This window comes from Bactrocera neohumeralis, chromosome 3 (assembly GCF_024586455.1).
Source record: "Bactrocera neohumeralis isolate Rockhampton chromosome 3, APGP_CSIRO_Bneo_wtdbg2-racon-allhic-juicebox.fasta_v2, whole genome shotgun sequence".
NCBI lineage: Eukaryota > Metazoa > Arthropoda > Insecta > Diptera > Tephritidae > Bactrocera > Bactrocera neohumeralis.
The window spans coordinates 71,585,363-71,608,280 of record NC_065920.1 but is presented as its reverse complement, the minus strand read 5'-3'; the positions used below and the strand labels follow the sequence as shown (position 1 = coordinate 71,608,280).

Here is a 22,918-nt window from a genome sequence, read left to right as displayed (position 1 = left end):
ATAGGGAGTTTTATTTGGTCGTATTGAGGCGTTTGCGTCGAAAATGGCAGGAATTGTGAAAGAACAATTCATAGGTTTATACGATGATAATGCACTATCGCATCTAGCCACGATTGTGATCAAATTTAAAGCCAAAAAACCCAAAGAATACCAAAGATCAACCACCGTATTCACCAGATTTGGCTCTGTGTGACTTTCTCTTGTTCCCCAAACTGAAATTGCCGCGAGATAAAAGTGAATTCAACCCTAAAAGTGCTTAAGAAAAGTTTTTCGAGGTCTGGAAAAATCGTTGGCATAGGTGTATTACATGTAGTGAGGATGATTTTGAAGGCGAACAAAAATGTTGATGAATTATTATTAATTATCCGGGTACTTTTTGTACAAATGTGCATATACCTACTTTATAGAGTCCCTTACGCTTCCTACTGGCCTTCATGACCAACTTAATCTACCCTTTTTGGAATATAAATATGCAATATTCTCGAGAACGTAACACCACGGTGTACATATGAAACCCTCCAATTTCGAAAAATGCGTATTATCGTTTCAAATCTTTTCTTCTCTGTATCTTAAAACTCTTCAAATATTGTCATACATGCTTCATTCCCATTTGCTCACATTAAATTTAATTTTTAATTTTCAATTATACTTTCCCCTCACCCGCATATCTTCATCATTCGTGTTCCATTTAAGAATTTCAATTCTCCTTCACGCTAAAATGCCTTTTCTTCTATTTACTCCGCCAGGTCACGTTCATATCGCGGTGATTCGAATTTCAATGCGCTGCTCACACCGCTCACCTTCCTCGTCACCTACTTCAATTCGGGCATTAATCCGTTGCTCTACGCCTTTCTAAGCCGCAATTTTCGCAAAGGCATGAAGGAGCTGCTGTTGTGTTCCTGGAAGAAGGGCAAGGGCAAATCATCGTCGAACTCATCGATGCATCACAAGCGCGTGGCATTGCAGGTAGTTGGTATAAAAGCGGAATATGCGTGAAAAACAACACAAAAATTAAGCAAACTAAAAAACATAAAAAACGCAAACAAAATTTGTATATTGTGAATATGAAAGTATGGAGAAAAGAGAAAAATTGAAAAAACTCATAATTATTGGCAACCAAAAATACACTTGACCACACTTTTCGTTTATGACAATCTGGCAACTGCACTCGCACTTTATTTGCACTTTTGCATTAATTTCGAACCTTTCGCTTATCCTTGTACCGTACCGTTATCATACACACCCAAACCCAACAATTATATACAAATCCTTTATGCCATTTTTACGAAATCTTCTAGACTCACTCGCTACCAACCGACACAACGCATATTGGCAACGAACAGCTATGATGACCCATTCGTCGCGTTCGCATACAACGGCGAGCTTTTGGCACAGCCTCGTAAGCTTTTCAACCGTCGCAGCATATACATACATACCTACCTACATACCTAGTATAGAGTCTAGTTATATATTTACATATATATGTGTTTGTACAACCGTTGGCAAATAATTATTGTATTGTGGGTTTCCAGGTGTACTCATTTGTTTTTGTTAGCGCTTTGCTTTTCAATTATATGCTTTTTCCTATCGTACGATATAAGAACTCTTCGAATTTTAAGTGAAAATCAAACAAACAATTGCTGTGCTATAGCTTTTTCTTGTAATTATGCAGATTTAAGCAACATTTTTATTGATGTGATGTTTTCGAAGCTTCAAATGTGATTAGTGATAACGGTTTTTGGCATAAACTAAATATTTGATATACATATATGACGAATAAATATAGTTTAAGGTAACTGAGTAGTGTTTTAATGCAGTCATAATGTAATTAAGTACTTATAGTTGATGTAATTAATTAAAGTACTGGCAATTAATATAATTAAGTACTAGTATAGTTGATATAATTAATAAAAGTACTGGTAATTAATATAATTAAGTACTAGTAATTAATGTAATTAAGTACTGGTAGCTAATGTAATTAAATACTGTTAATTATTCTAATTAAATACTGGTAATTAATCTAATTAAATACCAGTAATTATTGTAATTAAGTACTAGTAATTAAGTATATAACTATTTATATGATTACTCATATATCTATACATATGAGTACTGTTATAAGTATTTGAATGTGATTATTTAAGTTTTGAAATTTAATATTTGCTTGTAAATAAGCTTCAGAACCCTTTTTTGCGATTTTGGGCATACTCATTTATAAAGTACTTAATTAAATTACGTGATTTGATTACTTCATTAAGTTGGTTATTTCGTCAATTACTTTAAGTTTTCGCTGATTTAAATAATAAAATTAAACTCTAGCTAGTTAGAAGGCGTAATTAAATATTTAAAAGCTTACTAATATTAAAATTTATATTTTACTAAAATAGTAATTTTTTTAAGAATATGGATGAACGAACGTTGATTGTGATAAAAACTGCAGAAAAGTGAAACATAATTAATATTTTTAACACACATCTAAAATTTTATCAAATTTTTACTACTTTTTATTACAGGGTTGCCAAAAATTTTTTAAATAAAATCGAAAAATTTTTTTTTTGTAAAAAACTCAACCTTTCGAACAGAGTTTTTCATGAATTTTTTGTAATAAAATGTAAAATTTTTTTTTAATTATAAAAACCTATAAATAGCTAGCAAGTAGAATAATTAAAAAAACTTTATAAAAAAAATTAATTTTTGTTAAAAAATGTAATTGAAATAAAGTATAAAAAATAATGTGAAATAAAATTAAACGAAATTACCTTAAATTAAATTAAGTTGACTTAAATGAAATTGAATTAAATAAGACAGAAGAAAATAAAATTGAATTAAGTAAAATCGAAGAAAATAAAATATAATTTAATTATATAAAAAATAATAATTCAAAGCGAAGTAAAGTAAAACAAAATATAATAAAACAAAGCAAAATAAAATAAAATTGAATCTTTACTTTTCGTATGAGTGGGTGGAAACTGCCTTCCGCATCCCTCATCATCAGAGCTGTCGTCACAGCAACGATATATTCCAATTGCAGGTCTTTAAAAATCCCCCTCAAAGGAATCGTTGCCCATCCTGGAACCACATTTGCATTCCTTCAGGGAATTTCCATTTTTCTCATCGAGAGAGTAACATCTAGCGTCCAGTTTTTTTTTCGTACTACAGCAACTTAATTGCTCACGCTTATTGCATCAATTGTCATCGCACGCTTTCAAAGAATATGTGCTCAGGATCGTCTTCTGTCGCGTTATTGTATAGGCATGACGGCTTTTCCGTGCACTCTGGCCACTCTACCTTACGCCGATTTTCCTTTTTAACCACATCTGCACAGATCTCAGCACTGTATAGTATAATAGCACGCTGCTTGTCGTCAACATTAGGAGCTTACTCTTTCCTTTGCTGCGGCTCCCCATCTTGGCCATAAGTCTGCTGAGTTGAGAGGTGATTATCGTTGCCTTTCATATGGCGTGCTGGATTTGTACCCAGAAGGTTAGTCTGGGGTCCAGTTTTACGCCTATGTAGTTTACAGCTTTTGCCTCCTAAGAAAGCCGTAGTTGTTTACATACTTATTTCGAGGGGTATGTGTTTATTTGCTTTCTTCGATCTTTTTCTGTATCTCTTGCTGTAAGTACTGCTACAGTAAGTTCGCGTAGCTAATTAAGTACACTTCGTCAGCCATTTCTAGTTTTAGTATATCGTCGTAGTTGATGTTCCACAAGTCTGGGCCTGGAATGTATCCTTGTGCTGATTTACCGCTATCAGTCGTGATCCCTGTTTTGTTTGGTACAGCAATTTTCTGTTATCAAGGTAGCACCGCACCACAGCTCTGAGGTAGTCGGAGATTTTAAAGTTGTTTTCGAGAGCGTCGTTCATATTCATCCATCTAGCGCTGTTGAAGGCCATTCGAACATCTAAAGTCGCTACCAACACTATTGTTTTGTATTGTGTGCTGTGCGGTTTCTACACTTTCAATGACACATTAGAGGTTTCAAGAGATGATCTGCCGGGTCTAAGGCCGTTTTGTCTAGGGAAGAGTCCTTCAGCTTCGTTGATAGCCGCTTCGAGTCTGGGTTTATGTAGCCTTTCATGGAGCTTTCCCGCTATGTCGGGCATGCATAGTGGACGGTATGTTGATCGCAAGTTGGGATCTGCTGCAGCCGTACTGATAAGCACCAGCCGTTGCTTTTTCTAATGTTCAGAGGATATTTCGGCTTCAAAGCAGGCGTTGTGCATATTCAAAAGTAATGCCGGTCGCTCTGTAGCTATTTTTTTCAGAATTTCTGCTGGGATCACGTCTGGGAAGGGTGATTTCAAATAAAATAAAATAAATTTAAATTAAAATATTATAAAATGAAATAATATATTAAAAAATAAAACTAAATTAACGTAATATTATTAAAATTATTTAATACTGGTGGATCCAGCCATGCGTTACGTTAGTATACATTTTATACTATGCTTATAATAAACATTCAGTACAGTGAAAATTTTATTTACGAATAAAGGCGAAAACGTTTTTGTCGGTACAAGAATCCAAGGGATTGTACATGAGGTTTAATTTTGAATATGTTCATAAATAAATGTCATTGGAAAAAATAACGAATTTAAGGCTGCTTTCTCATTGTCTGATTACCAGCCTTTCTGTCCAGTTAATTGAGTTGTCTGCTTAATAAAGCGTCCATTTAACAGAACTTGCACTGTAGTTTTCATTTATAAATTGGTTTTACTGGTCCTATCTTCTAAGTTGGTTTGAACTGAACTCAGTGTGCTAAATTTTGTTTAAATCGGTTCAGTAGTTTAGGAGTCCATCGCGGACAAACAACGTGACACGTAATTTTTATACTTTCTTCACAGGGTGTATAAAGAAAAGTAAAAAAAATTATATTAAATAAAAAATAAGCAAAACAGAAATGTAAAAATTAAAAATGTTATGAAATTAAAGACACAATACATACAATGAAATTCCAAAAAGTTAGACCAGGCTAGTGCTTTTGAGATTATTATAAATATACTTTTTTTGTGTTTTTTTTACTTTTTGTTTAAAATTTTATGTATGTCGAAGGCATGTGCGTATACTATATTACAGAGTATTCTTCGAAAATTTAATGTTCAATTGAGTGAAAACCGCGTCCTCGGAGTGGTCATGTGAATTTGCTGAATAGCCAGAAGTTACACGAAGGTAAATCAAACGAATGCGGTGGTTGCGGCACGATATTAGTGGAAAATGTGGCGAAATGATCGCGAATAACCAATGCAGTATGAGATGGTGCATTATCGCCTTGCATTGTTCAATAAATTCAGACATAGTATATATCGAGGAATTCACTTTTAGAGCCGCACAAAAAGGCGCGTATCTCAAATACTAATGAATATTTTGACGTGAAATTTAACATAGATGTCACTAACAGTACTACCAACTTACAGAAAAAGCAAGAAATAACGTTAACTTCGGCAGCACCGAAGCTAATATACCCTTTACAGGTGCATTTCTTTTAGTAACCATGTGTTCAGTTTGTAAGGAAGTTATACGCTAAAGTAATCCGATCTGAATAATTTTTTCGGAGATTGTATTGTTACCTTAAGCAGTAATCCATGTCAAATTTCATGAACATACCACGTCAAATGTGAAAGTTTTCTATGCAATAACTTGTTTCCGATCATTCAGTTTGTATGGCAGCTATATGTTATAGTGGTCCGATATCGGCAGTTCCGACAAATGAGCAGCTTCTTGAAGAGAAAATGACGTTTGAAAAATTTCAAAACCATTTCTTAAAAAATTAAGGACTAGTTCGTATATATACAGACAGACAGACAGACGGACAGATCAGACAGACGGACAGACAGACGGACATGGCTAAATCGACTCATCTCGACATACTGATCATTTATATATACACTTTATTGGGTCTCCGACGCTTTCTTCTGGGTGTTACAAACTTCGTGACAAACTTAATTTACCCTGTTCAGGGTATAAAAATTACCGATTCGAAAAACACGTGAAGTATAAATTAAAAATTCACCTTTTAAATTGATCACAGTAGTATGTGAATCAGTGATGATATAATTTTGATATACTTTTAACTCAGCGTAATCGGCTTCCAAAACTGTAGACGTGTTTCTTCTCGAAAACATCGTTTGAGTAAAACTTCTCCGCAAGTGTTGGAGCGACTTGATTTTTTGGCAAGACTTTCTTCGAAACATAATCTATGAAATAAGGGCTTTGATTATAAATTCGATTTTTGACTCTGAAGTGTAAACTTTTTTCACAAAAATTTAATTTTTTGGGGAGGTAGCCATTTTGTCAAAAGATTTCGACTAGACTTTCGACAATTACCTCTAATCAACCATAGTTACAATAATAAGTTTTTTCGATAAGATAATTTTTAGCAAAAAACTCTTCTTCACCATCAAAAACCTCTGCTCGGAGTTCCTCCTAGAGATCGGCTACAGAGTGAAGAGAATAAAATGATCAAAATGAATTGCCGATTATTAAAGTACCTCATATTTTGTAAATGTACATAATTTTTTTATTTATTAATTAAATTGCCTTTTCAATAAAAAAAAATCTGAAAAAACTGCGCTTTTTTTTTTACTTGCAAGTGAATATGACCACTTAGTGCAGGGTTTTTGTGCAACCTCGATAAAGCACTGAATTTAGTAAAGTTTTTATATAAAAATATCTTCGTTACAAATTGCGTCACAACTTTTGAGTTTTAAAAAAAACTAAAAAAAAAATTTTTTTAAATTTGTAATTATTTTAAAAACTAAAATATTATTTTTAAATAACTATTTTGCCCAAAAAATTGCAAATATTTTAATAATATTTTAGAGTAAAATTCAAACATTTTGATATCAAATTTTTTTCATAACAGCACAATAAAAGTGAGAAATCTAACATATTTTTGCTTGTGAAAAGCAAAACCGCAGAAGAAAAAAAATTAAAAATTTAGACTAGCCTAACGCTTTAATAAATTATGTCTATATAAATATATATTATGTATAAAATGTATTGTATTTATGTAAATAAAAATAATATGCAAAATAGCTTGTAATGAAGCAGAGAATTTATGTAAATAATATAGTTATTGTGGAAACAATAAATGCGATTATCTTTGAGATTCAATAGCTAAAATTATTATATATTATTAGATAATATGCAAGTTGTACATAATATACTCTTTTATCGAATACATTGATTAAAAATTTTATTGCCAATAAAAAAATCAAATAGTTGTGTATTTTTTTGGCAGAAAATGGTTTAGAAATTTTTTAAAAATTAAATAGAAATATTTAAACAATATAAAATATGAAAATTTGAAAACAACTGTTAGTCTTGTCAGAAATCTCAAGCGCAAAAAGTTCAGATGCTCTTCACATGATGGGTGGCACCAGCGCAAGGGGCTGCATATAAGTAATCGTCATATGTGAGATCTCTCTTTGTTTTTTTTTTTTTTTTTTGAGAAAGTGATGGGAAGCCTTACTTGTAATTGAAATAAAGTCGTTGTGCAAGATGTGGCAGGTTACCCACATCCCACATCTCTTCAGTAGGTCATAATATGCCCTGTATGATTGTGGGATATTTGTGGAAAGTAAAAAATTTTAAAATTAAATTGATTAAGTCATTAATAGTCAATATGCAAATACTTGAAGTACAAGAGGAAAATTTGAAGGAATTTAAAAAAAATATTTTTTTTCCATATTTTGATAGGCTAAGCACTTGAAAATAACATACTCAAATTTTAAAACGATGTCTAAAATATTTATCCAATTAGAGCCTTCGAAGTAGTGTATCCACCCGAAATTTTGGGTAAAATTTATCTCTTTTTATACCCCACCTTTGTTTTAGCGCCATCAGAGTTCTCGTAAAACTCAACAATATTTGCTAAGTTTGATTGAAATATGCATAAATATAAATGTATACCCTGAAAATTTCAAACGGCCAAAGATAATATACTTGATACTCTTCGTTTTGTTCGTTGAAAGAGTCCATTCCCATAGATGAGTCTAGCAAAAAAAAAAAACAAAAAACAAATCATGAGTTGTTGAACTGATGACAGTCAAAATGGCCACTAACTAGTAGTGAGTAGTAATGAATTCGATTTTAAGGAACCGCATGGTGAATTTAAAAGATCATAAAAGTTTAGAGGTCCGAAGTAAGGCCACAATTCCAGCATTATAAACTAGTAAAAAACAACGACTGACTATAATTTGAGATATCACGACGACAGCATCAAAAAAGTAATTTCGAGAAAACCGCATTAAAAATTTTAAGTTAACACTTGCAATGACAATAAAACGGCTATTACTTTGAAGGTAATATAAAATTATGGAAATTCTCCTTAGAGAGATATTCCTGTTTTCTTTTTTTTGTAATTTCTAGCCTAAAATCTACTTCTACTTCCTGAAAAAACAAGTAATGAAAGTCAAAGTTCGGGTGTAACTGAACATATTATACTCTTGAAATTTGGTAAGATCAAAGACCGGGAATTCCTTCAGGCGCTGGTAAAACTTATATTAAGTATCAACACGATTTTATTTATTTTTGCTAATACTACATACTATTAACACGCCGCATACTAAAAACATGTTCCCTGGGTCTTATTATGGTACCTCACATCCAATCACCAACCAGATGAGTAAATCCAGGTATTAGTTATATGAAGGCAACGTCAAGTTTACGCCAACTTTATCTATTTTCGGCACAAAGATGTACTGTTTTGAGTAAAACGTGTTCTCTAATTTTCATTGAGATAACCAACACATTGGCCGATATATCCAGCATAAAGTCAACTGGAAGTTCGAAAATCTTTGTATTAGGTGTATGGGGCCTCATGGCAGTATTGACCCGATTCAACTCATTTTCGATACACAGAAATACTGTTATCAGTAAAAGACTCTCTATGAATTTAATTTGTATATCCCATGCATACCTCTAGTACCGTCCAAAGAGGTAATTTTTTCCACTTTTATTATGGAATCACATCCGATTAGGCTTCTTATCTAACGAAATCAGGAAGCTTTTATCAAGTGCATAGTAGAGGGGTGCTCTTTTTACCTGTGTGTTTTCGACATCAATATAGTCAAAATGCCATTTTTTTCGAAAAAGCGCTCTATCACGCACTTGAGTATAAAATTGTCCATAAAATACGCCTTAGTTTAAGTAATCGGTCAAATAATTCGCGGCCGTTTAAAAAAAGTTAGTTCCGAGGAAACGAGAATCAAAGTTTTGGTACAAAAAAAAATATTTTTTCTTTAACTTACGTGTTGGAAACGTTGGTGGATATTATTCTGCTATACCCGGGTCATACAAGAGATCCCCGGCTTCTTCGTTACCTTTACCCTTATGTTATCCTTATGACGATTCATAATGTATCTCATCGGGGATCAGAGCCACGAAAGAACTGACCCCTTAGATGGCTGCAAGTCCACTGAACATAAATATAATATTCGAAACCTCGAATATTCGGAGAAAATATTCGCAAAGCACGTGGAACGATTTCTACGAGAACTCTGCGCTCGAAAATTCTAAGAAACTTCGCATGCGAAAATTCTCCAAAAACTCCGCACACCTGCCTATACAGCCGCTGCATGAAGTGCAGTGGTTCTGGGTATTATTTCTTCGAAAATATTCGTGATAAACCAATGAAACTTCGGAGCTATATTTTATAATACTTTTTCAATTGACTAGAGTGATTTTTTTTTATTATTTTTTGAAAATTCTAAAAGTATTTCCCCACTCTTAAAGTCTTACGTTCGCTCAAATCGGTCTATAATAAATGCAAGTCATTTGAATTTTGTAAATATCTTTTAGGGAGATATTTTTGCAAATTTTAGTTAACAAAATATGAAGGAAGTTTAGATTTTTAAAAATTTCTAGTTTAAAATACCCCCCTTAAATGTGTAAATTTAAAATATAACCAATATAACCAACATATAACCCAACATATAACCAATATATAACCAACATATAACCAATATATAACCACTTTATAACCAATACTCAAATTTTGTTTCAATATGAGTGGTTTCATTTACATCGTTTTTCATTGGCCTGTAAACTTAGAAAAGTGATGTTACGTTATTTTGCATTTTAAGTGGTGGCGATATGTAAAATATTAAAATTTTTAGTATTTTTATTTAATGTAATATTTTGTATTTTCTGACACAAAAAGTCACTCTTAAATTCTTGCAACGAAATTACTCAAACGCAGCCAATTCATATTCTTTAAGTGATTGCATTCTGCTTAAGAAAGCAACAGTGCATATAAATAATAACAAGCTGATATATGTGAATGCTTCGAAATGAAAATGCATCAAACAAAATATTAAATATTGCTTCATTTATTGCACAATACTTCCTAAAACTGTATGCAAGCAAATGGCCAGCAGCTTATTTGTCAGCACTTACAGCTTCCACGAGTCTCTCACACATATGCACCTACTAGTCCCATATATACCGTTATTGTTTGTGCGAAAAGTGCAGCACAAGCAAAATATAAAGAAACTAAAACAGTTATAGCAATGAGAGTTGCTTGTCTGATCGCCTGGCTGCGACGCATAAGACGGATTTGCATTGAAACTGAAACTGCTGAAAAGCAGATAAATTAGAAAAAGCTGATAAATCAAAATGAAAATCGTTTTGCCAAAGAGTAAGGCGCAGTAAACAAAAACTTGCATGTGTACCAATATATGAATATATGAATACATATATGCATATACATATAGTATATGTATATATTTATATAGCAGTATGCAGTTATTTTCAAAAAAAAAAATATTTTTATAAAATATTATTTTTTCAAATTTCAAAAGCTAACCAGCAAGCAGAAAAGTCCGTAAGGACTTTGGTGAAAATCGCTTGTGCAGCAGAAATGTTGGAATCTTGGAGCCACAACAGAGCAATGCATCACACAATATTGACTGCTGCTGTCCGAATGAATGCAAATTTGTAGATATAATAGTTTGTAAGCAAACCACCTCCAGGTTAGCAGCTATGAAAGGGAAGAGGAGGCAGTGCACTGGTAGAACTATGTATTTCTGTACGGAGTACAGCATAGAAAGCAGCCAGAAAAGAGGTCTACTATAAGCAGTAGCCAAATAAAGCAAATAGTGGAGAATACCAAAGCTTTTTGTTGTGTTTATTAAGAGAAAGAACTATTGAGATATATGTACATACATGAGTTTGTGAGGTCAGCATCAAACATGCATGCGTGATATATAAAATACACATTAGAGTGTCCATCTTTTTGCATTCCTCGAAACAGTCGGAATAGTCTTTTTCCGGTATAGCCTTCAAGAGATCCTTCTATTCGGTTTTCGTATTCTCAATCATGTCAAAACGGCGTCCCAGCCCTATCGTTTTGAGTTTGCTGAATAGCTAGAAGTAGCACAATACGATATACATTGTCACCAAAAAAGTAATTGTATATAAAACACAAATTATTTAATTATTCATCAATTTTTAATTTGTAGCCTTCAAAGTAATGGCCATCATGTTATACACTTATGCCAATGATTCGCCCTCAAAACACTTTTCAAAAGCACTTTTTGGGATAGCCTTCAGCTTCTTTAGCGAATTTTGTTTTATCTCTTCTCTCGACTGAAAGCGGGCTCTACGGAGCGGCAATTTCCGTTTGGAAAACACGAAACGACCACACGGTGCCAAATCTGCTGAACACGGTGGTAGATCGATGCGTTGTTGGCTTCAAACTCGGTCACAATCGTGGCTCCATGCGATGGTACATTATCAGCGTGTAAAATCCATGAATTGTTCTTTCACAATTCTCGCCGTTTTCGACAAGTATTCTCACACAAGCGCCTCAATACGACCAAATAGAACTTTTTATTGACCATGTGTCACTCAGAAACAAATTCATGATGCACCAACTATAGTTTTTCGCCTCCATTCCGCTGATTGCTGACTTGTTTGCATGCCAAACTCATAAACCCATGTCTCGTCGGCAGATATAATGCTCTCCGTGAATGTGGTATCGAAATTCGCACGACCAAGCATGTCCAAAGAGGCTTGTTTACCGAACCTTCTTCAAAAACATTCAGCTTCATCGAAACGAGTCAAATCCGAACACGTTTCATACCCAAAATATCCACCAAAATCATTCGAACGTACTCATTTCGAACTTTTGTCATCTCTCTAAAACTTCCCTGACCAGCTTCAAGCACATATTCTTCACTTTTTTAATACTTTCATCAGCTGAAGAGGTTGAAGGTCGTCCAGAACGAGGGATCAACGATCTGCTGACCGTGAAGGCTTTGTACCACTTGTAGGCTTGTATTTTTTATATAGCTGAAATCATCGTAAGCCTTTTCCAACATTCGCAATAATTTTGCAAACGAAATTTGGCTGGAAATGCAAAATTTATTAAAAATTCTTTGTTCGGCATTTTTATCCATTGTAAAAATCGCAACGCATTACTGAGGTGTACCGGCTTAAGCAGTTGCTCTAAACAAACTGGATGAAAGATCGTGGCAACGTAATTAAAAACAGTCCTACCAACTTAGGGGTATTTAATTACGCTTTTCGGGTGCTTTTTTGTCACAATGAGTATGCAGTTTTTGGCAAAAAAGCCACTAAGTATGGCATGGTCCATTAGCGAGCTGACAGTTTGCCGGGGCTGAAGAAATCTATATTGCACCACAATCACTTCACCTTGCGTATTAAGCAATGGTATGACTCTCAAAGTAAAAATAAAAAAAATTTTGGGACAGTCAGTTGTCTTTTGTTTGTGATATTGAGGTTATGATTCAATGATTACCTATTTTTGGAGGAATTTGCTTATAAAATGTAGCCTTCGGTCGACAAAGTCCATGGTTTGACTTGAATAATTCATTTTGTCTTTTGAAATATTGTTTACTCAAAAGTTATTTTAAAAGTCATTGTTTTAGAATTTCGAATTTGCTATTCTTGTCCGTTGCTCTATTATCAAATAATTTACATATAACAGCAACACGAAATTTAGCGATAAAGAATATAAAGACTTCCTTCAATTTTATCATGCTTAACTTTGCAAATTTTGGACAAGTTTTCCTTCTTCTTTTTTACTGGCGTAGACATCGTTCACGCGGTTATAGCTAGATTATATATTTAACAATAGCAGGCCAATCGGTTCTTCTTTTCGTTATTTGGCGCCAAATCGAGTTCCAGGTACAGCCAGGTCCTTCTCCACCTGATCGCTACAACAGAGTGCGTGGTTCATGTCATTCTGTCCTGTGATTTTTGTTCTTGAACAATGTTTACAAATCGTTCAACTTTATTACAACAAATCACATTCTGTAAAGAATGTCCTTCGCGCGCTTCGCTGAAATTATGGTCATTGTAATCAGCCTACTGAGCAGATTATTCACAACACTATCACCCATCTTGAGACCCAGCATTCATTATTGGATAATATTCGACCGAACAGACCCCGTCCAGCATGCAGTGAAAAAAATGTAGCAGCCGTAGCTGATAGTGTACACGAAGACCGTCGAGAGTCGATTCGGCGTCGTTCACAGCAACTCGGACTGACGTATGGAACGACTTGGCGCATTTTACGTCGAGATCTTAAATCAATAAAGTACAAAATTCAGCTCTTTTCTATGAGCTTTTGAAAAGTTCCAAGAAGATCCACCCTTTTCGAGTCAAATTTTGTTCAGCGTTGAGAGCCATTTCTGGCTAAATAAGTAGGTATGTAAATAACTATTGCCGCATTTGGGATGAAGAAAAACCTGAAGAGATTCAAGAGCTGCTATTTCAACCAGAAAATACAACGGTTTGTTGTGCTTCGTGGGCCGGTGGGATCATCGGTCCAAATTTCTTCAAAACTGATGCCGATGAGAACGTAACCGTAAATAACGACCTTTATCGTGCATGATAACCGACTTTTTTATGCCTGAAATTGATGCTCGTGATCTCAGAGACATTAAGTCTATGCGGACAATCTCGCTTCGATTCGGGCCTTCGAATAGCTCGAACGAGTTATCGAAAATTGGACTCAACGGATGGACCATTTGAACCGTAGGCGCAGACAAGATTTTAAACAGATAATCTATAAAAATAAATGCCAAAGAATGTTCCTACGAATGATATTAAACATTCCCCATTAAAGTTGAATTTTTGTGTTTTTTCTTTAAAAAGTAGAGAGAATCGAAGTAGATCACCCTCTATAAACTTTCTGTGGTTTGTAGACATATGGCTTCGAATGTAAGGGGCCGTATCGTCTTGGAATGGTGCAAAATTTTATAATTTCGGACTGGCGAATATCTTCCTCCTGAATGTACAGGTATGTATTTTGGGGGTTTTTGGTACTTTATGTACATTGTCTGTAGAGCTTCGAGTTAAGACATATTTGTCTCCACAAACATATCTTCTCATGTCTATATTAGTTGTAAACAACAACAATTTTGTTTTCAAAAATCCGAAAAATGTAGACTCTTGTTAACAGCAACCTGGGATGGTTATATCGTCTTGCTGCTGGAACATGCTTACCTGGTAAAGTGATTTTTTCGAAATTTTTATTTCGCCGATTTTTTCTTCTAATATTTTTTTGAAATTTTTTTCTTGTCAATTAAAACGTTTGTAATGTGTTGTTTGTGTTCATTTGTATGAATGAGGCAGGCTTCACGAGTAGGTGATACATACAGGGTTTGTCCGGAAAGTAATAGCACTGATTTTCTTCCATCGCGACTGTACTTTACACTGTGCGTGCACCGACTGGATTCGATAGAGGGCATTCCTAGCAAACGATCGAGCGGCTGGTCAGTTGTCACCTAGCACCTGGAGAGTCAGGACAAACATTTTCGCGAGACGTGTTTCTGTGAGTGGTGCAAGCCGAAAATGCAGGGTTCATTAGCGCAGAGGTACGCGATTAAGTTCTGTGTGAAACTCTGGAAATCTGCGAAAGAGATATGATCAAGCAGGCTTACCCAGATGTTGTTTTAGCAAGAAGTGATGTGTTTCGGTGGCACCAGACCTTTTTGGAGGGCCGGGAAGAGCTCGTTTAAGAAGACCGGAAGCATGACCAAATCCAAAGTGAAAACGATGCTCATTGTCTTTTTTGACATCAAAGGCAACGTCCACCATGAATTTGTTCCTCCTGGGCAAACCGTCAACGCCAAGTTTTACGTGGAAGTCCTCAAGAGACTGAAATGAAGAGTCAATCAGCACCGACAAGACATCGCCGCCGATTGGAAGTTGCATTACGACAACGCCCCGGCTTTTTTGTGAACAGTTACTTAAGCAAGGCCGGCATCCCAACGCTTCCGCAGCCGCCCTACAGCCCAGATGTGGCCCCACGGACTTTTTTGTGTTTTTTTGCCTGAAAAGTCCAATGAAAGGCAAGCATTTTGAGACGACAGAGGGGATCTAAGCAGCATGCACCTCGGCTCTCAAGGCTATTCCGCAGAATACCTTCCGTGACGCTTTCAATGCTTGGAAATCGCGCTGACAACTCTGCATCGACACAGAAGGAGTCTATTTTGAAAGTTTTTAAAGAATTGTATCGAATGATTCAATAATTCAGAAAAACAAAACTTCAGTCCAAGCAGTTTCGAAGTGGAAAATCCAATCATAATCAAGCTGATTTGAGCTGCTGTGGTTTTTCACTCAAAATTGCATTCACAAATTAAAATGCAGCCACAGTCAAAAGCACTCATACTAACCAACTGCTATGCAACAAACCAAAGGCGGCATAACTTCTAATGCAACATTAATGCAATATATATGTATGTATACATACATATATAGTATACAGATGCATCTGAATATGCGCTGAATTTCACAAACATATTTCAAAAGCGAATTTTCATTAGTGATGCTGCTGCTGGTTTTACATACATAGGTACATAGGTGCATAATGCTACTAAATAAGGTTGTGTATATGTGTGTAAGTATGTATGTATGTATGAAAACGGCCATGAGTTCAAATGCTTTGGAGTTGAATTCAAGATTATCTGCCCAGGCACAGTTCGTCAGCTGGCATCTACGGCCTTATATGGCAAATACCAGCCAAGAGTGTCTTATATACTAGACTATATCCATATATATACCAGAATATACCCATATATAAACTTGAATATACTCATATATACCTATTTGACACACCACTAGTAGCTGGGCTAGGATCTACATATTCCCATTTGCAATAAATCAAATTTTCGTACATTTTGGCAAAATTTATTGCATTTGGAAATTCACAAAGATAAAATAGTCCTAGGCAAATGTTAGGTAGAGTCTACAAAATACTGGCAGTAAGCTAAAAATAACTGCCAAAAATATTGTAGTTGTATTAAGATATTTTCAGAAGATCTACACTGCCAGGAGTGAGTGTTTATGAGGGCATATCAAAAATAATTTTCACCTTGCGATTTGGCGCTTCATAGCCACAAACTTCCCTCTCTCTCTTTCTACCTCTCTTTCGCTCTTTCTTTACAAAATAACTCAAAACAAAAACAAAAATTAAAGTAAAAAAATATTTTTTAAAATAAAAATAAAAATTTCTTCAAATTTACTAGGCGCTCAGCGAACACCGAGCGTGTTGGCCCGCCCTCCGCTGCTAACAAATTCAATTTAGGCCAATCACCAGTGTGGGTCAAAGCGGGATATTATATTTTATTTGCCACAAAGTGCACCACTTTTCAGAGCACTGAACACAAGGTGTGTGGCTAAAACAATTGCGGTAATTTAATCTTAAAAATAAAAATAAAGTTGGAAAATTTTGGAGAAACTGGTGTGCTTCATTTATTTTTGATGCATTTGACGGCTTGTCGAGGTTCAGTTAAGCTGTATAAGCTAAGTGGGTCAATGGAACTGGCGAAAATATTTATTTAAAAATAAATCACAAAAGTGCTTGTTATTGCCATAAATTCTGTTACAAGGTTTGCAATGCATTCAGTCGGGACAAGTTCGCAGAAAAAAATACCGTTAATTAATATTATAATTTGTATGTAATGGCTACTTTACCAATTCAGCCATAAAAACTGCTTGCGAACGCATTCACTGATATTCCCTAAGGAAACTGAAAATTATGTCACGGGAAGTGGATATCTCGACCAGAAAAATGTCAAGACTTTTACGAGATGGTCTACACATGAAAGCCTACCGTCAGTCAACTGGTCATTCTGACAATTTGCTTAAAGCAAATTAGGCTCAGCAGATGTAAGCGGTTTCTTCAATGACACACAGCGATGAAAGTAGCCCTTTTACGGATGAAAAAGTTCTCACTGATGAAGAAATTTTTACTCAGAAAAATTACAAAATCTACGTTAAATTTCCAAAGACACACAAAATGTTATTCCACGGGTTCAACATGGTCACTGTCTAGCTGCTGTAATGGTTTGGTGGGGAGTCGCATGTCAAATAACGCCTTAACTGCTGTGAAAGGGGATTAAAACTGGGGCAAAAATGTACCAGCAAATTGTTATAGAGCGAGTAATAAAGCAGTTAAGCAATACTTTCTCTTTGCCGTAGAGCATTCGATCTTCCAACAAGATTCTGCTTCAGCACACAAGGCAAAAACCACCTAGAAGTTGCTTAACACATTGACTGCTTAACCAATTTTTGTTGAATCCATGTTATCCTCATAGTTTTTATGACAAAACCGATATCGTCTTCTTTATTAGCATAAGCGGTTATAGCCGAGTTTACAACATTGCTAGAGTGTGCTTCCTTTTTCGTTGTTTGGCGCCAGTTAGAGATTCAAAGTTTAGTCAGGTCCTTCTCCAACAGAATGGAGATCTTCCTCTTCCTCTGCTCGTAACACCGACTCATCAGATGTTGCCATCGTCCATGGCTCTGCACTATATAGCAGGACGGGGATGATGAGTGACTTCGAGAATTTTGTCTTTGGTCTTTGTATAGTACTTAAAAACTTGGACCAAATTTTAGTGCAGAGATCAACGTAGATGCAAAACATTATCAAATTCATGACAGTCGCGCCAACAGCGTAAAATCTTTGAATGTCGAAGAACCTCTGACAGCAAATGGGTTAAAAGCAATATTCCTGGTTTCATAGTTGCAGGGGCAGATTCGAAACCATTGCACTAAAATTTGTAATCAGAGTTGGAGAACATGGCCTGTCGAATACGCCACAGTAATTTGCAGATTCTCAAAAAATATTTAGTTTTAGCAACGTCGTCAGTACCAATGGAAACAAAACGAGTAGCTGTTGATCAATGACCTAATCGTTTGAGAGCCCGTGGTCCCGTGGTCGTTAATAGGGTTATAGGGTCTAAGTAGCCGGAACGGACCCGGATTTTCGAATTTAATCGAACCAAGAACTGTCAAGAACAGGAATAGCTTGTGTGAAAGCAAAAGCTGGCCATTTCAAATACAATTTTTTGCGGAGCTCACCTAATATACATAAGTAGGCGATGTAAGCAACTGAAGGCAGGTAGGTTATGAAGCAATCGAGTAAGTGTAAGTCATCATTTTAATACCAAAAATACTTTCATTCAAATATTTCTAAATTTTTCAAGTCCTTTGTAGTTGATTTTTAAATTTATTAGGTTCAACAGAACAAATAAATGATTTGATAATCTTCATTTCACTTCCACTATCACCTACGATGCGCTGCTCAATAGCTAGTAAAAAAAGCCAGAGAATATAAAACAATGAGAAGGTGCAAGTTTGACAGCGAACATTTATACAATTTCAACCGGGGAATTCACCTCACATCGATAGAATTCACCGCGTGAAATATTAACATTGTTTTGATGTTAACAGAAAGGAATCCGTATTTTAGCAGTTTTTTTGTTTTATGTTCTCTGGATCAGCCATCCAATTCAAGGTCTCGTTTCCCAAGCAAATTTGTCTGCTTACACCACGCGTGCAGAAACCCCAAAAAGTAGCAGCACACCTCACGAGCGGAAGTTCAAAGTGCAGGTTACGCAGTGATAATTTTCGTTGCATACCCAAAAGGCGTGATCTGTGAAGAATTATTCCAGTCACGTTACCTACCCTGTTGTTTCTTAAAGTACTTGCTGCGCCTTAAGATATGCAACAGATCACAATCAAGAAATTATTCTTCCAACATCCGCTTTAGCGCTTTGGGCTGCTGATTTGCTTGGGAAATGAGGCCTTGAAACCAAAATGTGCTAGTGGATCTGAAAACATAAAGCAATGAGAAGGTGCAAGTCGAATTTTATATGATGCTTTGACGGCTAACAGAGCTGAAAAACTTCAAGCAGTGAATCCACCCTAATTAACAGAAATATGTAAAAAATGACTGTTTACATACAGAGATCGTCCACGGGAGACGCTGAAATGGGAGATCTTACCCCACCCGCCGTATTCTCCAACTGACTACCACTTGTTCCGCTCGATGGCACACGCTTTAGCCAACGAGCACCTCACTCGAAAGATGAGGAGTTCTTTCGTCACGGACTACGCATACTGCCAGAAAGATGGTGAAAAGTAGTAGTAGCGACGGCCAATATTTTGAATAACATTTTCGTAACCGTTTTTACAATAAAGCCTTAAATTTACAAAAAAAAAACGGCAGAAGTAAAGTTGTAGAACTAATATAAAAATGTATAATATAAGAAATTTAGAATTCGCGTGGCATAAATATATTCATTCCACAGTTGATAATGTTAACAAAGCTGTAATTCTACAGACTTTCTGTTAAAATGAAAACAATGTTAATATTTTTTTTTTTTTGAAATTTTACAAACGTTCGCTGTCGAACGTGGATCTTCTCATTGTTTTATGTTCTTTAGTTTTATCCTGTGAGGGCGACTAAATGAATCATTTTAATAAAAATACATAAATGAATTTTTGGACGCAGACTTATTTGCATTCCTGTAGAACTTCAGAGTAGTCATATGTATATCGTAGTTGAAAACGTTCTCGGTTGAGATGTGTTCTCATTTTTCTTCAGTAAATTGAAATTATCTGTAAAATAAAGAAATGATAAATAATTTTATTATTTTCTTTAAATGAAATGTTTTTTTATTTTTTTTTTTTATTTAATTTTTTTTTTTAAATAAAGAAATATTTAGATAACTTACAATTGGTGATTGTATGTGAGGTATCTTAATAAAACCCAGGGAACATTTGCCGAACATGTCGGTCAATGTATGTGTTTTATATTTGGTGTCGAAAAAGTCTTTTCGTATTTTGTCAATAGATGTCGTAGCGGTCGTACATCTTCAGTGCTGTAATGATATATGTTGGAAAGATGAGATTCTAAGCTTAATTTAACCAAAAATTAAATTCGGGAATTTGAGAAAAAGTTACAGCTCTTCCAAAATTAGTTAATATAATGAAGAAATTCTCTATATTTTGAAATGTTTTATAAAAAAGGAAAGAATGCCACGCACGCCACTAATGAAATTTGTGAAGTTTACGGAGACTATGCTGTATCAGTTCGCATCTTTTCGTGTAGCACTACAATGGTTCGCTTCATTCCGTTCTGGATATTTCGAAATTTCGATTTACACTGATAGAATAATGTCTCTGGCGGCAAAAGGCAAAAAGTGGTCGATCAAAATGGTACATATTTGTTTATTTATTTGTTAGTGTAAATATAAAAAAGCAAGTTGAAATTTAATTAGAAATACGAAAATACTTTTTCGACTAGTCAATATTTCTATAAAATTGCTTAGATTCCGATCTTCTGGTTGACATTTTAAGGTATTTATCCAGCTCTGATTCTTTGGCAAAAATACAAAATGAACATACAGTTATTTACAACTTACTCGAAAAACCTGCCTCATGTATACAAATGCAGACTTATAAAGAACACAAACAACTATTTACCAACTTAAAAAAAAGAAGAAAAAAAATTAAGAAAAAAAATTGAATAAAAATTGCTCGAAATAAAAATTTCGAAAAAATCACTTTACCAGGTAAGCATATTCCAGCAGCAAGACGATATAGCCATCCCAGGTTGCTGTTAACAAATGTCTACATTTTTGGGATTTTTGAAAACAAAATTGTTGTTGTATGCAACAAATTTACAAATGAGAAAATATGCTTGTGGGGGCAAATAAGTCTTAACTTAAAGCTCTACAGACAGAACACATAAAGCACCAAAAACTCCCAAAATACATATACATACATACATGTATGCCAGACGGTAGATATTCGCCTTTATTAAACAAATGGGTCATTGAATTTGTTTCTTGGCCAAAAACAATACTGTAATGATGCCCCAGCCTCCATATGCGGCAGGCATGGCTCCGTGTAACTTTTTTCTATTTTCCAAAATAGTAAAAGTAAGATTCTCTTTATTTTGGGAAATAGAAATAGGAATAAGGGCCTCTTTGCAAGATAGATGAAAATCGCTGAAAGAGCTAAAGGTTATACTTTAAGTCGAGCTTTAGAAGCCTTGAATTTAAAGAAAATTACAAGCTTTGCAAAAAATGGCGAAATTCGTTTAAAATAAGATGGTTTTTGGGACTCCATTACATTACATTTTTTATACACTTAAGAAGTGGAAGGTCATTGTAATATAAAACGAACGCTTTTTTAGAGGTATGGTTTTTAATTAGCAATCGTTTCTTTAGTGTTGGTTCTTTTTATACCGATTACTTCATTTATACCCAGTTTGGTTTTCATAATGAACATACAAGTACTTACTATGGAAGAGCATTTACTCTAGTGAATATCAAAGTACTGATACCGTGAACCGAAAGAGGCCACCCGGCAGCGCGCGCATAATTGGAGCTGTGTCAATCCACTTTACGGAAGATCTTGCGGAAGAGTCTTGGTTTAGAGACTTACAAAATCCAACTCGTACAAGAATAGAAGCCGAACGACCAACAAGTGCCCTGAACGTGCGATTAATGGGTTCAAAAGGAGATGGCCAGTGAACCTGATTTTCAGAAGAAAATAAGAGCGAGCAATAAAGCTTACTTTTAGCTGAATGGGTCACATTGTCGCATTTCTAGGATGCTCTATAGGCAGAGGGAATTATTGATCCATATTTCTTCACAAATGAAACCGTTATAATGTTATAATGTTAAAGTAAATAGTGTTGCTATAGAGTCATGCATTATGAGATTTTTGTGCTTGAATTGGAATAAGTTGATGTGAACGAACTTTGGCTCTAAAAAGCCTGCGCTACATGCCATACAGTCAACAAAACAATCAAATAATTAAAAGAAACTTTGGCGAGCGCATTAACTCGCATTGTGAGCCTGTGACATTTATCTACGCAGATAAGGCCGTGACGATTGGCGCTTCGAAAGATGATATTCGGCACGTTATTGATAAAACACGGCTCCAAGTACAGCAAAAAGTGGTCGAAAATTGAACCTCTCGACTGGATTTTATTCGAGCCAGTCTTGGCGGTCACTTGCCCGAAATCACATTTACAACATTATGCCAAACCTTATCTTTATAAAAGGTCACTTGAAAAGTCCTCGGCCCAAAACACATATGTAGATGGCGATACTAGAATTAAATCCATATGATTTTTAGTTAGCCCTAGCCTTCAACAGGCGTATGTATAACAGCTGTGGGATCATTACTTTGTGAGCTATATCATTTAGCGTGAACCAACTGTTATTATTGTGAAAAGATGGATAAAAAGGAATTTTGTGTGATGATAAAGCATTGTTTTTTGAAAGAAAAAATACAGTTAAGCAAGCAGTGAGTCCAATTTTCGATGACTCGTTCGAGTATTTCGACTGGTAACTGGCGAATGACAAGCGTAATGCCTTGCTCCAAGGACTGAATCAAAGGGGGATTGTCCGCGTAGACAAAAGACTTATTGTACATATCCCTACAGGAAGAAGTCCAACGGTGTGATATCACATAATTGGTGGCCAATCTCCCCGAACCAAAACGTGAAATTATCTGCTCATCGAATTGTTCTCTAAATAAATCCATTGATTGATGCGATGTGTGGGAAGTGGCGCCGTCTTTTTGAAACCAAATGTCGCCAAGATCACGAGCTTCAGTTTCGGGCATGCAATAATCGGT

At 35.1% G+C, this 22,918-nt stretch overlaps 1 protein-coding gene across 1 annotated transcript in view; it reads left to right on the top strand.

Moving 5' to 3' along the window:
- The window catches only part of LOC126753021 (trissin receptor), a 226,987-nt gene extending 225,101 nt beyond the window's left edge, over nucleotides 1-1,886 (top strand). The window contains exons 11-12 of the mRNA XM_050464113.1: nucleotides 747-966; nucleotides 1,299-1,886. Of these exons, the coding sequence (XP_050320070.1) occupies nucleotides 747-966; nucleotides 1,299-1,349 (271 nt within the window). The 3' untranslated portion in view covers nucleotides 1,350-1,886. The remainder of the gene's footprint in view (nucleotides 1-746; nucleotides 967-1,298) is intronic.
- The last annotated feature ends 21,032 nt before the right edge of the window (nucleotides 1,887-22,918 follow it).